At 41.4% G+C, this 13,002-nt stretch overlaps 1 protein-coding gene across 2 annotated transcripts in view; it reads right to left on the bottom strand.

Moving 5' to 3' along the window:
- LOC142195851 (phosphatidylinositol 3,4,5-trisphosphate 3-phosphatase TPTE2-like) overlaps window positions 1-13,002 on the bottom strand; it is a 41,517-nt gene that overhangs the window by 22,767 nt on the left and 5,748 nt on the right. For both annotated transcript variants that reach the window (XM_075265916.1, XM_075265919.1), the window contains exons 2-4: window positions 8,672-8,741; window positions 3,027-3,101; window positions 2,184-2,231 (exon numbers count right to left, since the gene is read on the bottom strand). In XM_075265916.1, the coding sequence (XP_075122017.1) occupies window positions 2,184-2,231; window positions 3,027-3,101; window positions 8,672-8,721 (173 nt within the window). In that variant the 5' untranslated portion in view covers window positions 8,722-8,741. The remainder of the gene's footprint in view (window positions 1-2,183; window positions 2,232-3,026; window positions 3,102-8,671; window positions 8,742-13,002) is intronic.

Raw genomic sequence — 13,002 nt, 5'->3', positions numbered from 1 at the left:
GGTAGTTTGTATGTAAATGCTCAGCGACTTATTTCATTTTTTCCTTCATAGCTATGTGAGGGCTTATTCTTTGTGTGACGAGTTGTACTTTCATTTGCCACCATTTTGTGGTACGTATAATGTTTTCATTAGCATTTATTACGTTTTTTGAAGGGTCCATGTGAAATAATACACAATTCTATCATAATTTTTGCTTTTTGTTTTCAGGGCATTCTCACTGCATTATAAATGACATGGCTGTTTTGTCCGGCCGGTCATTACAATTATGGCGATACCAGATTTATATTGGTTTTTATTACGTTTTACCACTTTTGCAAAATAAGACGTCACTTTTTTGAAAACGAAGGACTTTCCTAGGGTTGCCGTATTTTGACACCTATAACTTTTTTAACTGTAAAGTTGGCGAAGATATGTCAGGGCTCTTTATTTATGAAGCAAGTTGTACTTTCTATTGGTATCAGTGTTTGGTATCTATGACTTTTTGATCACTTTTTAGTGCTATTGTTAGGGAAAGCAAAGTAACCAAAATACATTAATTTGCGCATTGCGGTATTTTTTTTACTGTGGGATAAATAATAATAATAATAAATTTTATTTATAAAGCGCCAACATATTCCGCAGCGCTGTACAATTTGTAGGGTTCAAATACAGACAGAAAGATACATTACAAAGAAAGTCATTTCACACAATGGGACTGAGGGCCCTGCTCGCAAGAGCTTACAATCTATGAGGTAGAGGGGGTGACACAAGAGGTAGCAGGGGTGGCATTGCTTATACAGTGGTCAGACAATTTTGTAATAGAGGTGACTGTCATTACACAAACATAAAACTTTGAGCCGTCACCAGTCGTGCCCATTAACATGTGGATGGTGCTTGGACATATAGAGTTAGCCTCAAATGGCATCATATCATGTGGGGTAATGTGGGAGCAGGGACAGAGGAAGGTTAAATTTTGGGGATTCTAATGACGGTACGGAAGGGTTTACATTAAAAATTGTGATAGGCCTGTCTGAAAAGATGTGTCTTTAATTTGCGCTTGAAGCTGTAGAAGTTGGGAGTTAATCTGATTGTCCGGGGTAGAGCATTCCAGAGAAGCGGTGCAGCTCGGGAGAAGTCTTGTATACGAGCGTGGGAGGTTCTAATAATAGAGGATGTAAATGTTAGGTCATTGAGTGAGCGGAGAACACGGTTTGGGCGGTAGACAGAGATGAGGGAAGAAATGTAGGGAGGTGCGGCATTATGGAGAGCCTTGTGGATGAGGGGGATAAGTTTATATTTTATTCTATAATGAATAGGCAGCCAATGTAGTGACTGGCACAGACCAGAGGCATCGCTGTAGCGTCTAGCCTGATAGATGAGCCTGGCCGCTGCATTCAGAATAGATTGTAGAGGGGAGAGTAAGAGTAGAGAGATTAGTAAGGAGTTACAGTAGTCAAGGCGAGAATGAATCAGAGAGACAATAAGTGTCTTTAGTGTATCTCTGGTGAGGAAAGGGCGTATTCTGGAAATGTTTTTGAGGTGGAGGTGAAATGAACGTGCGAGTGATTCAATATGAGGGGTGAAGGAAAGGTCTGCATCAAACATGACCCCGAGGCAGCGGGCATGCTGCCTAGGAGTTATAGTAAGGCCTGAGACTACAATGGATATATCAGGGACAGATCTATTAGATGGTGGAAACAGTAGTAGTTCAGTCTTAGAGAGATTTAGTTTCAAACAGAGTGAGGACATGATATTTGAGACAGCAGAGAGACAGTCACTGGTGTTCTGTATGAGTGCAGGGGTGATGTCACGGGAAGATGTGTATAATTGGGTGTCATCAGCATAAAGATGATACCGGAAGCTAAATCTGGTGATAGTTTGTCCAATGCTATTTTTGGATAAGGGGAACTCCTAAAATATATATAGATTATTTTTGCACTATGTGTTTTTTAGACCTAAAGATAGGTATTTTGAGCTTTTTATTTTTTTATTATTCTTTTATTAAAGTTTTAATTTTTTTTTTTTACATTTCCCAGAAGGGGATTTGAACCTAGGACCTCGGATCCCCAGTGCAGTGCCCATCAGTACCTAGTATTAGAGAACATCATACATAGCATACGTAGTCAGGAGGCCATTGCCATACTCCATAATACAATATATTAGAAATCATCTTCCATTTTATCGTCACAAAGAAAATCTCCTACCTGAATCCAAAGGACATGATAACGGGGGCGATCAACTTCCTCAGCTTGCTAAAAAATTAAAATGTGGCAAAAATAAATAAAATTGATATTTAGGATTATTAATGCTTTATTTTAAAACTACGTTCAGCAACGAATTCCAAATTTCAGAACATTGACCCTTAACAAAGTATCACACGACATATAATCTATAAATCCCTGACAGTAAGTATGACATACAAACCATGTACATTGGATATAACTTTCTACTGTAAGTTCGTTAACTACGAAGGATCAGATTATATGGCCGAATATAGGAAAGAGTCAGAGATGAATATACGATGGAAAGGTAGTCTAATGTAAGTCTGAAGAGGCACCAAATCTATGAAATTGTCTGACACTGGATGACAAATTTACATCTAATTTACACCACTTATTGGTTGGCTCAATGTACGCCAACTACAATGTTGCGAGTTTGGTACCCATTGGCGTACCTTTAACCATGCCCTCTCCAGGCAACTCACACTACTGTTCCTGCTTGCCCACACTCCTTGTTATCACAGGGGCAAAAAGTGTCTAATACCTTATAAATTTTTTGCAAATTTGTACATTTTAGGTGCAAATGAGGCCAGAATCTGACACCTTAGAGAATCTTGCGATGGGTCTTCCCTTGTCTATATAAAGCGTAGTATCACGCCTTTACCTGGCATACTCTGAAATGGATATGTGTCTTATTCTCTCTGTTCCAAGTATCATTTACCAGGCTAGGGTTACACATGACCTTTTATAATAATACATGTGTATATATCATATATAATGTATACTGTCTAGTCAGGGCCTCTTTGCAGTCAGTCTGTCGGCACCTACTTGGTCCATGTTGCCGGCTCCTCTGTTTCATTCTTCCCATCATCAATCTGCACTTTCTCTTCTGTTTTTGTAAACCTGTTTACCATGAAGGAAAGAAACATTAATATCATATTATCAATTACCAGAGTAATTCTAAGTGCAAATTATTTAGTCTATTCTATATGGGTATTCGGTTATGTCACAGACACCGCTAAAGAGATACAGACCAGCAAGGGTCCTCAACACCCATTAGATAACCCAAACCCAGTGGTTGTGACTACCTATAGAATAAGGCTAGGTTCCCATCTGCAAACAACGGAGAGCATGACTGCCAACACAGAGGATACCCTCAGACACCGGCAGACCCCATAGACTATAATGGGCAACGCCAAGTGTCCACTGTCTGTATTTCTGTCTCTCTTCTCTGTAACTGACAAAGAACAATGGAAAGAACCTCCTGAGGATCATTGGTCAGTGCTTAGTAGACCTGAGACAGGTGAGACTCCCAAATACAAGAGCCCCACTTATCAGACATTTATTGTACCCCTTGGATGTTACATAAATGTCTGTATTTGGAATACACCTTACTAAGGTTGAGCGATCGGGATCGGAAAAGATCGGATTCCGATCTGCAATTGAGTAAATTTCACGATCATGAATGGAATTCCGATCCCGATCTTTTCCAGCGGGATCGAGGTCGGAGGTTATCTCAAGATCGGCTCAACATTAAAAGTGACTTTTTCCCATAGAGAAGCATTGGCTAGGGTTGAGGATCGGGATCAGAAAAGATGTGACATTAAACCTAATATTGTGCTGTCAAACAACCCTGACGAGTCAAGGTATGGACTCCACAAGACCTCTGAAAATGTCCTGGGGTACCTGACACTTAGAGATAAGCGGAAGATCCTTTAAGTCCTATAAGTTGCACCATAGGGCCTCCATATTTTTTCCAAAACACCCCTTACATTGAATTGACATCAGGGGTCATATCTTGAATTTGTGGTCATATTCCTCAAATCATCCCTGAACGTTTTTTGCAGTGTAACAGGGCACAGTATACCATTGCCATGGAGGGGTGCATGTGGTCTTCAACGATGTTAAGGTAGGTAAGACATTCCCATAAATGGCAAGACTCCAGGATTCTAGTATTGTACAGAGTATACACTGCCTCTGCTGTATTTCATTCTTCCTACATATTACTGGTATCATCTCAAGAAATACACACACCTAAGGGCAACATGATGTAGAATAAAATGTAATTAATCAGACAAGACCACCTTCCTTTAGCGCTCCAAGGTCCAGTTCTAATTCTCACATGTACAAGGTGACATACATCCTCATACATAGCAAGCTGCAACCTGACATTTATATCTATTATATCAGTTCTTTAAAATGAATGCCTTTCCGTAGTATATGACATCAAGATCAGATTGGTCGGGGTCCAACTCTCAGCAACAATGTACAGTCTAAGCAACACAGATGGTCATTGCTCGCCTGCAGCTAATAATAATAAATTTTATAAGAATACATTTTATTTATATAGCGCCAACATATTCCACAGCACTGAAGCAAAGCCCAGCAAGGAGTGGTCCTCCATGCTGGGCTTTGCTTCAGTGCTGCGGAATATGTTGGCACTATATAAATAAAATGGCAGAGCTGGAAATGGTGTGACTGAGAGAGCTGAAGTCTTAATGAAGAACTTGTATTTAATACTTGTTAATATGTGAACAGTAAGGACATGTAGCAGAGCTGAACTTGTACAGTTTATCAAGTTGCACCATATGACAGGGGTATATACATGGTTGTGTATCTGTAGATTGAGGATTGACCTGTGTCATTAAATTGTACCGATATGAAATGGAACAAATGCAAATCCTAAGACTATTATTACACGAGTTAATAATAATGACGGTAACTGAGCCACTCGCAGATACAACCACCCAGTGACTCATTTACTATGTGATATGTGTCTGCAATAACCAATGACTCATTAACTTTTACGTCTTCTTAGTTGAGAAATCCTAAAGTTCTGGAAGTTTATATTACAGGGAAGTCAGAGTATTCCAACGAAATTTGCATAGACTCTGTTCACATCTGCAGTACATGGTGCTAGTCATGGCTTCTTGAGCCCACCAGATAACATGACTCTGGGACTCATCTTCCAATAATCTATCACATTTGGGTGTCTTCTACTGGACTACTATTGTATTAGAGCCTGGATTCTCTGGTATTGTGGTGGGCTAACAAAGCCATGAGAATATTTAGAGTTCCCGTGATATCCTAACTAGGTGGGGGTCAAAGACGTCACATCCCTGTCTGTCAAACATTGGGAACATACTTAGCATCTAGCGTTAAAAAGAATGGTGAGACCACAAAGATCTGTAACTGACTGCAACCGTAATGGGTGACATCAATGGTGCAACACAATGAGCAACCACTGATGGGAAGCACTGGAGTGGCAGCACCGGAACGCCATTGGATGTATTATTTTTTTATATGAGTTCCCATCATTATTCCATTTATTTGTTAATCCTTGCCAACCCCTTTAATGCCTAGGCAGGGTATAGGTATGGCATTTGTACCATTGGTCCCATGTCATTGTGAATGTATGGCTCCAGTAGGAAGTCTTTTCTTCTACCAGGTCGGCTGCCAGTTGTCAGAGAACTGTTTCCAAACTATCAATGTTTTCTCCAAAAGTGGCAAGAAATGGTAGCCATTGAAGCCTCCATACTGGTTATCATCTATGTATTCCAGACCCCTGAAAGGACAAATTGACATGGAGGAATTGGGAGAGGTCTTTGAAAAATCCTCTCTAAATTCCGTTCCCGTGAAATACATGGTGAAAAGCCAATGCAGAGCTTCAGGTTTTTGTTGCGACTTTGCTCCCTGTTTACCCTCAGACACAATGAAGCCAAATAGTGGGCACTATACACCAAGAGGGTTTATGTGGTTGAATCTGCCACAAGATTGAGTAGGACCCAATTCTCAGGGTTATCCCATATAAAACAATGTGCGGTAGATTGCTACTGGAATTTTGAGCTGATTTTGAGGAGGAATTTCCCTCGAAATCAACTTCCGTGTGAATGACCCCTTAGGAGCCTTAACGCTTCAAGGTGAAGTTCAGACTACTTTTGAGGACTACTTTGTGGTATATATATATATATATATATATATATATATATATATATTCAAAAGGACACTCTTTGGGCAGACATCTGGCCAGTAGAGGTCTATAGGCATGTTGCCTACATCAGGGGCAGCTCAGTATATCTAATATCTATCGCAGCTGCATATAAGATCAAGTCAGCCATGGATCTTGTTTTGAGCACATACAATATATTGCATAATAACAGACCAAAGCTTTAATATTGCACACTATTTTCCCAGCATATAACTTGCAATGTCCTACTTTCTAATACATTTCCTTTGCTCACAGGACACATTTGTGAACTTTAACACTAATAATGCAAATCTATGGGGCAAAATCCAAAGTAAGTAATAAGGAACATCAACACAGAGCAATATTTATAGTCAATAGTCAAGCCGCCATCATTACTGTTTGTCTAAGATCTTCTACTGCGCCTCTCGATCAGAATACTTTGCTTTCCATTACATTAAAAATTCTGAATTAAAACTACTGTATGACATTATTATACTGCTCTTATGTGCTATTGTATGCTATGTGATGTCACTATGTCATACATAATGCATGAGACTCCGCCATGTTATAAATAAGTATATGTACATGTGTAGCATACCTGTTTTATAAATGAGGTACAGTTTTACATTTGATGACATACTATTACCAGCTTTGCCCATTGAAAAACGTATTCCAAAACATAAAGTAGCCATACACATTGGAAAGAAGAAGGCTAATGGCTGATGAAAAAACCAACTAAAGCAATAGTTACATTTTCTCTAAAGAATGACATTTTTTGTTAAAATCCACCATTGTGAAAAAAACTTCAGACCAAGGCTCGGTTCACACTAGCGCTCGGTCTCCGCTGGGGGATTCTGTTCCCCATTGCATTTTAAAAAAAGTGGAGAGAAAAGTTCTGCAAGTAGGGCTTTTCTTTCTACATTTCTCTGCCCTTTTTGGGCAGAAACCCAGCAGATCCCATTACAGTCTATGGGGTCTACGGGTTTCCGAGGGTAACCTTTTTTTAAGCGGATTAGGTTTGCCATTCAGGGGGTACCCAAGTGGTACCACCGAACGGAAACCCGAATGAAGGTGTGAACCTAGTGTATAAACAAAAAACTATAACTCCTTGTTTACATGTTCCCTGTGTAAGGAGTTGCTGGTTGCCAGTTGCAAGTCCCAGGAAGTGGGATTCGCCTCGCAGCATCCCCCTGAAGACAGTCCCTCCTGACTAGGCCCATTCATTTGGGCCTAATCCGGAGCGAAGTGCGCGACTGGATTCCGGTGTTCATCGGCATCCAGTCACAGCTACCCAAAAAACCCTGTGTGAACTTACCCTAAGAGCCCACTTACACTAGACAATCACAGGCAAAGAACTTCAGCGCAGCTTTAATACCTCACCTATACTTAATGGAATGGGGCAGGTTCCAAGTTTATAATTAAGGGGTTTACAGTTACCCCACCCAAAGCCTCTGCATATTTTGGGGTGTTGCATTGTTGAAGTAAAGGCTAATTATGCTTCTCCTACAGGCAACCCTAACCCACCTGGTTTGATGTGGATGCAGCAGGTGGTGCCTCATACTAACAGTTACAGGAGGCAGCGCCACTTACTGGCTCCTCGGCATACCAGGCAGCACCTGATTTTACCCCTCCATTCTAGCATCTAGCCAAACAACAGGCATCAGCCTACTGGCGCTGGAACAGGGGACATATAGCATTTACATTACACAATTGTCAGCCTCGCTACCATTAAAGGAGTTATCTGTTTTTTAAACATATGGGCCAAATAACAGGATGCATCAATACAAAACATTTCCTAATATATATCCTGTTTAAATTCGGCATTGTTTATCTGATCGCTAACCACAGCTGTGACGTTTCATTTGCTACCCCTTCCTGTCAGCAGTTCAGCCAGCAAACAAAACATCAGCAGCACATAACCTCCTTGCCCCTTGGACTGAAGATGTGAGATACAAGAAAACCTGTAGCAGGGAAGCAAGGAATTTGCACTACTGGGAGAATGGAGAAGGGAGAGGTACACAGAGAGTGAGAGCAGGTAGATGACTCATGGGTAATGTAGTTTGTCCATAGATTCACTGCATGTAAATAACAGTGATACAAGGAGCAGCAAGTAAAATAAAGCCAAGCAAAGGGTGCACAAGAGAACAGTGAGGATTCTGCACTGCTGTAGATGTATTTGCAGTTTATATTTGGGAGATGGATAACTCCTTTAAGACCTGCCAGAGGTGTCTGTGTTACTCGATAATTCTTATTACCCTAATTCCTGTTGTGAACACATGTACAATTTATCGTTTCAAACTGCATCTTATCTATGGACCAGAAGTTAGTCTATCCACAGTCTTGTCCACAGAGAAGACACTGGATCAGAGAGAAGAAAGAAGAACCACAGGACCATGAGATAAAGTTGATTTGGTAATTCTTTAAGTCTTTACCTTGGATCCTCTCTCCTCTCATGTTAATCCTTAGCACACAGACTGTTTAATAATTCTATGAGCTGATCACTCACCCATTGACTTCCACGACCTCCGCCTTGGGGGCAAATGTTACAGATGACATCTTGTCAATGAATGCTGGAGCTAGGAGGAAAAGGAAAAGAAGAAGAATAACTAAAAGATAGTCCTATAAGCACATTCGTGCAAGTGGGCACTTGGGCTCCAATTTTGTGGGAAGTCATGCATGGTCTGTGTACTGTATAAAGGGTACCACGCTTTATAAAGAGCACATAGACATACCCACCATTGAAAATACCATATTGAGAAAATCATTGGGAAAACAGAATTGTCCGGAGCACCAAGTGTATTGGCACTTTTTCACATTGGGCCTCCTCTCTCACTGTCTTTGCAATGTACAGATCACATAGAAGGTGTTCTCAGTGCAGCTCTCATATACCCTAATGCTTTGTGATACAGCCCCAGTGTGAACATGATAGGATCCCTTTAAGGAAGTAGGTGGACCGGGCTGGTAACCAATGTACAAGGATTTTGCCAGTCTTACTAAATCCTCCCCCAGTGGTTTGTCAGGTATAGATCCGTATTTGCCATCAGTGCCAAATTTGTGGGGATTCTTCCAGTTTTTGGGGGGTTTTATTGCAACAATCCTAGCCAATACGGCATATTCTGTGTCAAAAAAAGGTAGGGGCAATTTTGTGCATGGCTAAGGCCCCATGTAGTGTTCAGCAGCAAAAAAGTGCTGTGGGAAAAACCACAGTGGCAACACATAGCGTTTTTTCTAGCGTTTTCCACGGAGGTTCAGACCATACAAGGGCTGAACATGGTGAGAGGACACATCTGAATTTTAAAATTCCCAATCATTTGATACTGGGTGAGAATAAACTGTATTTGGGTCCATTTTCTCTATCTCCCGCAGTAATCATGCACACTTGGCTGATCTGACCATACACACTTGTTGGTCTAATGAGTCAACAGCGTTCTAATAGATAACCAGCTATAGATTGTCAGATAATAGGACTACAATTCTTATCTGTTATGTCTGGCAGCAGTTCAAGAGGTTATAAAGATAAGCCCCATCCCTAGAAGTAACCATCACCTTATCTCATCTGGTTGCCCAAAATTTTGCTCCTGGGCTCCCAACAGTCAGCTAATATGTCTATGGATAATGTATATTACATAACAGTTGTAAGTGATACATATGTCTTCTTGATTCAAGATTAGTTGATATTATCTTAGTAAATTGGTAAATTTTAAATACATCAAACTTAAAAAATATACCATATAAAGCTAGTGTATGTATATCTTTATATAAAAGGGAGTATGTTATGTTGTAAAATCTGGGCATGTTATACACTGTCTACCAATAAGTATTTGGACACCCATGTAAATGAAGATATCTGCGGTCGTGATGTACGTCACGCCTTCCGCCGTTAAATAGGAAACATCATTGGTATTAGTCGCATGCAAGATGCCAAGAAGTGCAGAGTTGTCCGATGTCGAGAAAGGGGTAATTGTGGGGTACCACAGAAATGGTTGATCCTTAAGGGACATAGTAAGCGAATTGAATTACCCAAAATCGACAGTGGCCTATGTGATTACAAAGTGGAAGGTGAACAGTGATTGTCGGAATGTTCCTCGAATTGGCGGACCCCCGAAACTGGGAGATAGAGACCGACAAGTGCTGGCCAGAGAAACCGCACCCAACCGATGGCTCACATACACCAGGAGTTTCACCAGGCATCCGGGAGTATTGTGCCGACCAGTATCATCCGTAAGGAAGCATCTGCTGGGATCTACCAACTATTGTATAGGAATAAATGTTGTGTTTCTATTCTACCCCAGGTGTCCAAATACTTACTGGTAGACAGTGTAGCACAGGAGGAGGTGAGCAGATTGATATTTAGTTTTTTAGCATAACTTGTAACTTATTGATTGACATCTCTGTTCTTTCTATACCTAGGAGTCCAGTGGGCAGTCCTATGCAATGTCAGCTATGCACACTGATACAGGAAAGCTTATGAATCATTAGTGAGACCGCCCAGAATATAACAAGCAGGGATCTCAATCAATTACAAGTTGTACAGAATCTTTCCAACTAGACTATATATCATTGTGCTTCTACTCTACAATATGCTACAGGTAGATCAGATAGCATTTTATGGTGTCTGGTCGCTTCAAAGCATTTCACTGCACAACTGATAATATTCCACTAAGATTCCCATATCTGCCAGTCCCGGAGTCAGCCAGTAAGATTTTAGGATTACCAAGTGGTTGTAAATTGATCTTGCCATGTTGATTCAAGAATCCTTATCATATAATCTGTGTTGCATAATGCAACAATAATCTCTGAGCAGTTCTAGGTCAGGAGTGACTTGTGCGTTACTTCCCCGTATTTGTGTGTACATACAATGAACACAACGTCCTGCTACAATAATAGTCACCCTATTAATACACCAGCTCATAGTTAATGATGAAGCTCTTGATGTCACTGGCAACATAATAGTATAGTAGTGTGCTTAGAATGCAGAATATATCTAAGTATCTAAACATATGATTTGTGTGTGTGTATATATATATATATATATATATATATATATATGGCCGCCTCAGGCTCCGGTCCAAAATACAGGTAGCCACGACTGAATGCCGATGCACAGCACCGACAACCAGTCGCGCACTCCGCTCCGGATTAGGCCCAATGAATGGGCCTAGTTGGGAGGAGGGAGTGTCTTCAGGCCGAATCGTGAGGCGAATCGACCTGAAGAATGAGCACCTCACTTCTTTTTTCGGTTTGTTCCGGCTCCCGGGAAAAAAGACCTGACTGGCTCCCATTGATTTCAATGGGAGCCGTCTTTTTGGTCAGGATTTTGAGGCCGAGACGGCCTCAAAATCCTGACCAATAACTCTGTGAACTTACCCTTAGGCTGACACTGGGTTCACGCCTGTTGCTCGTCGAGTCCGCTTCGGAAACTAGGCTATATATATTAGGCTATAATGTGGTATGCTGGATTTTGGCCCGAAAAATATGGAGAGAAAGGTCCTGCTTAGAGATGAGCGAGTAGTATTTGATCGAGTAGGCATTCAATCGAATACTACGGTATTCGAAATATTTGTACTCGATCGATCGCAGTAAATATTCGATTCAGAGCTAGTAATGAATGGCCGAATGCTATACACTGTATAGCATTCAGCCAATCAACTCAATCAACGCTGGTTCTGCTGTAGGCTCGTCTGTGAGGAGGCGGAGTCTAAGATCGGACCACAGCAGTCTCCATTGTGGTCCAATCTTAGACTCCGCCTCCTCACAGACGAGCCTCCAGCAGAACCAGCGTTGATTGGCTGAATGCTGTACACTGGTCAAATCAACGCTGGTTAAGTCATTCCTATGAGAAAAAAGTCTGCTCCCTCGTAACAGCAAGCTGCCAGCTCTCCCGACTAGCAAGGACGAGCCTGCTGCAGAACCAGCATTGATTTGCCGCAGGCCCGTCTTTGCTAGTCGGGAGAGCTGGCAGCTTGCGGTTACGAAGGAGCTTCTTTTTATCAGCGCAACTGCAAGCGCTGTGCAGTTAAAGCACACGGACCCCATAGACTATAATGGGGTCCGTGCACTTTAACTGCACAGCGCTCCTCCTAAACACTCTCCTCCTGCTATTCGTGGACTTGGTGACTCTCCTTTAGTCGTATAGTGGTTTCCCCTGAAACGAGCATTTTTCCCATAGACTATAATGGGATTCGATATTCGATCGAGTAGTTGAATATTGAGGCTGTACTCGAAACGAATATTGAATCTCGAATATTTCACTATTTGCTCATCTCTAATCCTGCTTGCATAGTCCTGCGATAGTTAAGCGGATTCGGGGACGAACACCCCAAACGTAGCGCAGGCTCAGGTGTGAACCTAGCCTGAGGCCTCATGTCACAGAAAGGTAGCATTTTTTGTTGCAGCATTTTTTTGAGCCAAAGCCAGGAGCAGATTAAGCAGATGGTAGAAGTATAAGGGCTAGTTCACACAGGGATAAGGAGGAGGATTTTGACAGCGGAATCCACGTAATAATCCTCCTCCATACAATGTTAGTGTATGTAGACTGCTAGCTTTTTTTTTTTTGCTATCATAGAAAAAGAAGCGACATGACCTTTCTTCAGGCTTTTCCGCCTGAAGAAAGCAATAGAAGTGAATGGGAGGCGTTTTTTACCGCGCGTTTTTTTACAAAAAAAGTGTGGTAAAAAACGCAATGCGTTTTTTGCGGCCCGTTCTCTTAAAGGATGGGAAAACCACCTGGAAGTGCTTTTTTAAAAAAAAAAAACGCTCCACAAAAAGCGTGCCAAGGACAAAAAAAGCTAATTAGGAAGCGTTTTTTTCCGGTGCCAAAATAAGCCACACGTTATT

Source organism: Leptodactylus fuscus, chromosome 2 (assembly GCF_031893055.1).
Source record: "Leptodactylus fuscus isolate aLepFus1 chromosome 2, aLepFus1.hap2, whole genome shotgun sequence".
In the NCBI taxonomy this organism is placed as follows: domain Eukaryota; kingdom Metazoa; phylum Chordata; class Amphibia; order Anura; family Leptodactylidae; genus Leptodactylus; species Leptodactylus fuscus.
Note: the sequence above shows the minus strand (reverse complement) of the source record. Positions and strands in the feature narration are given on the sequence as shown.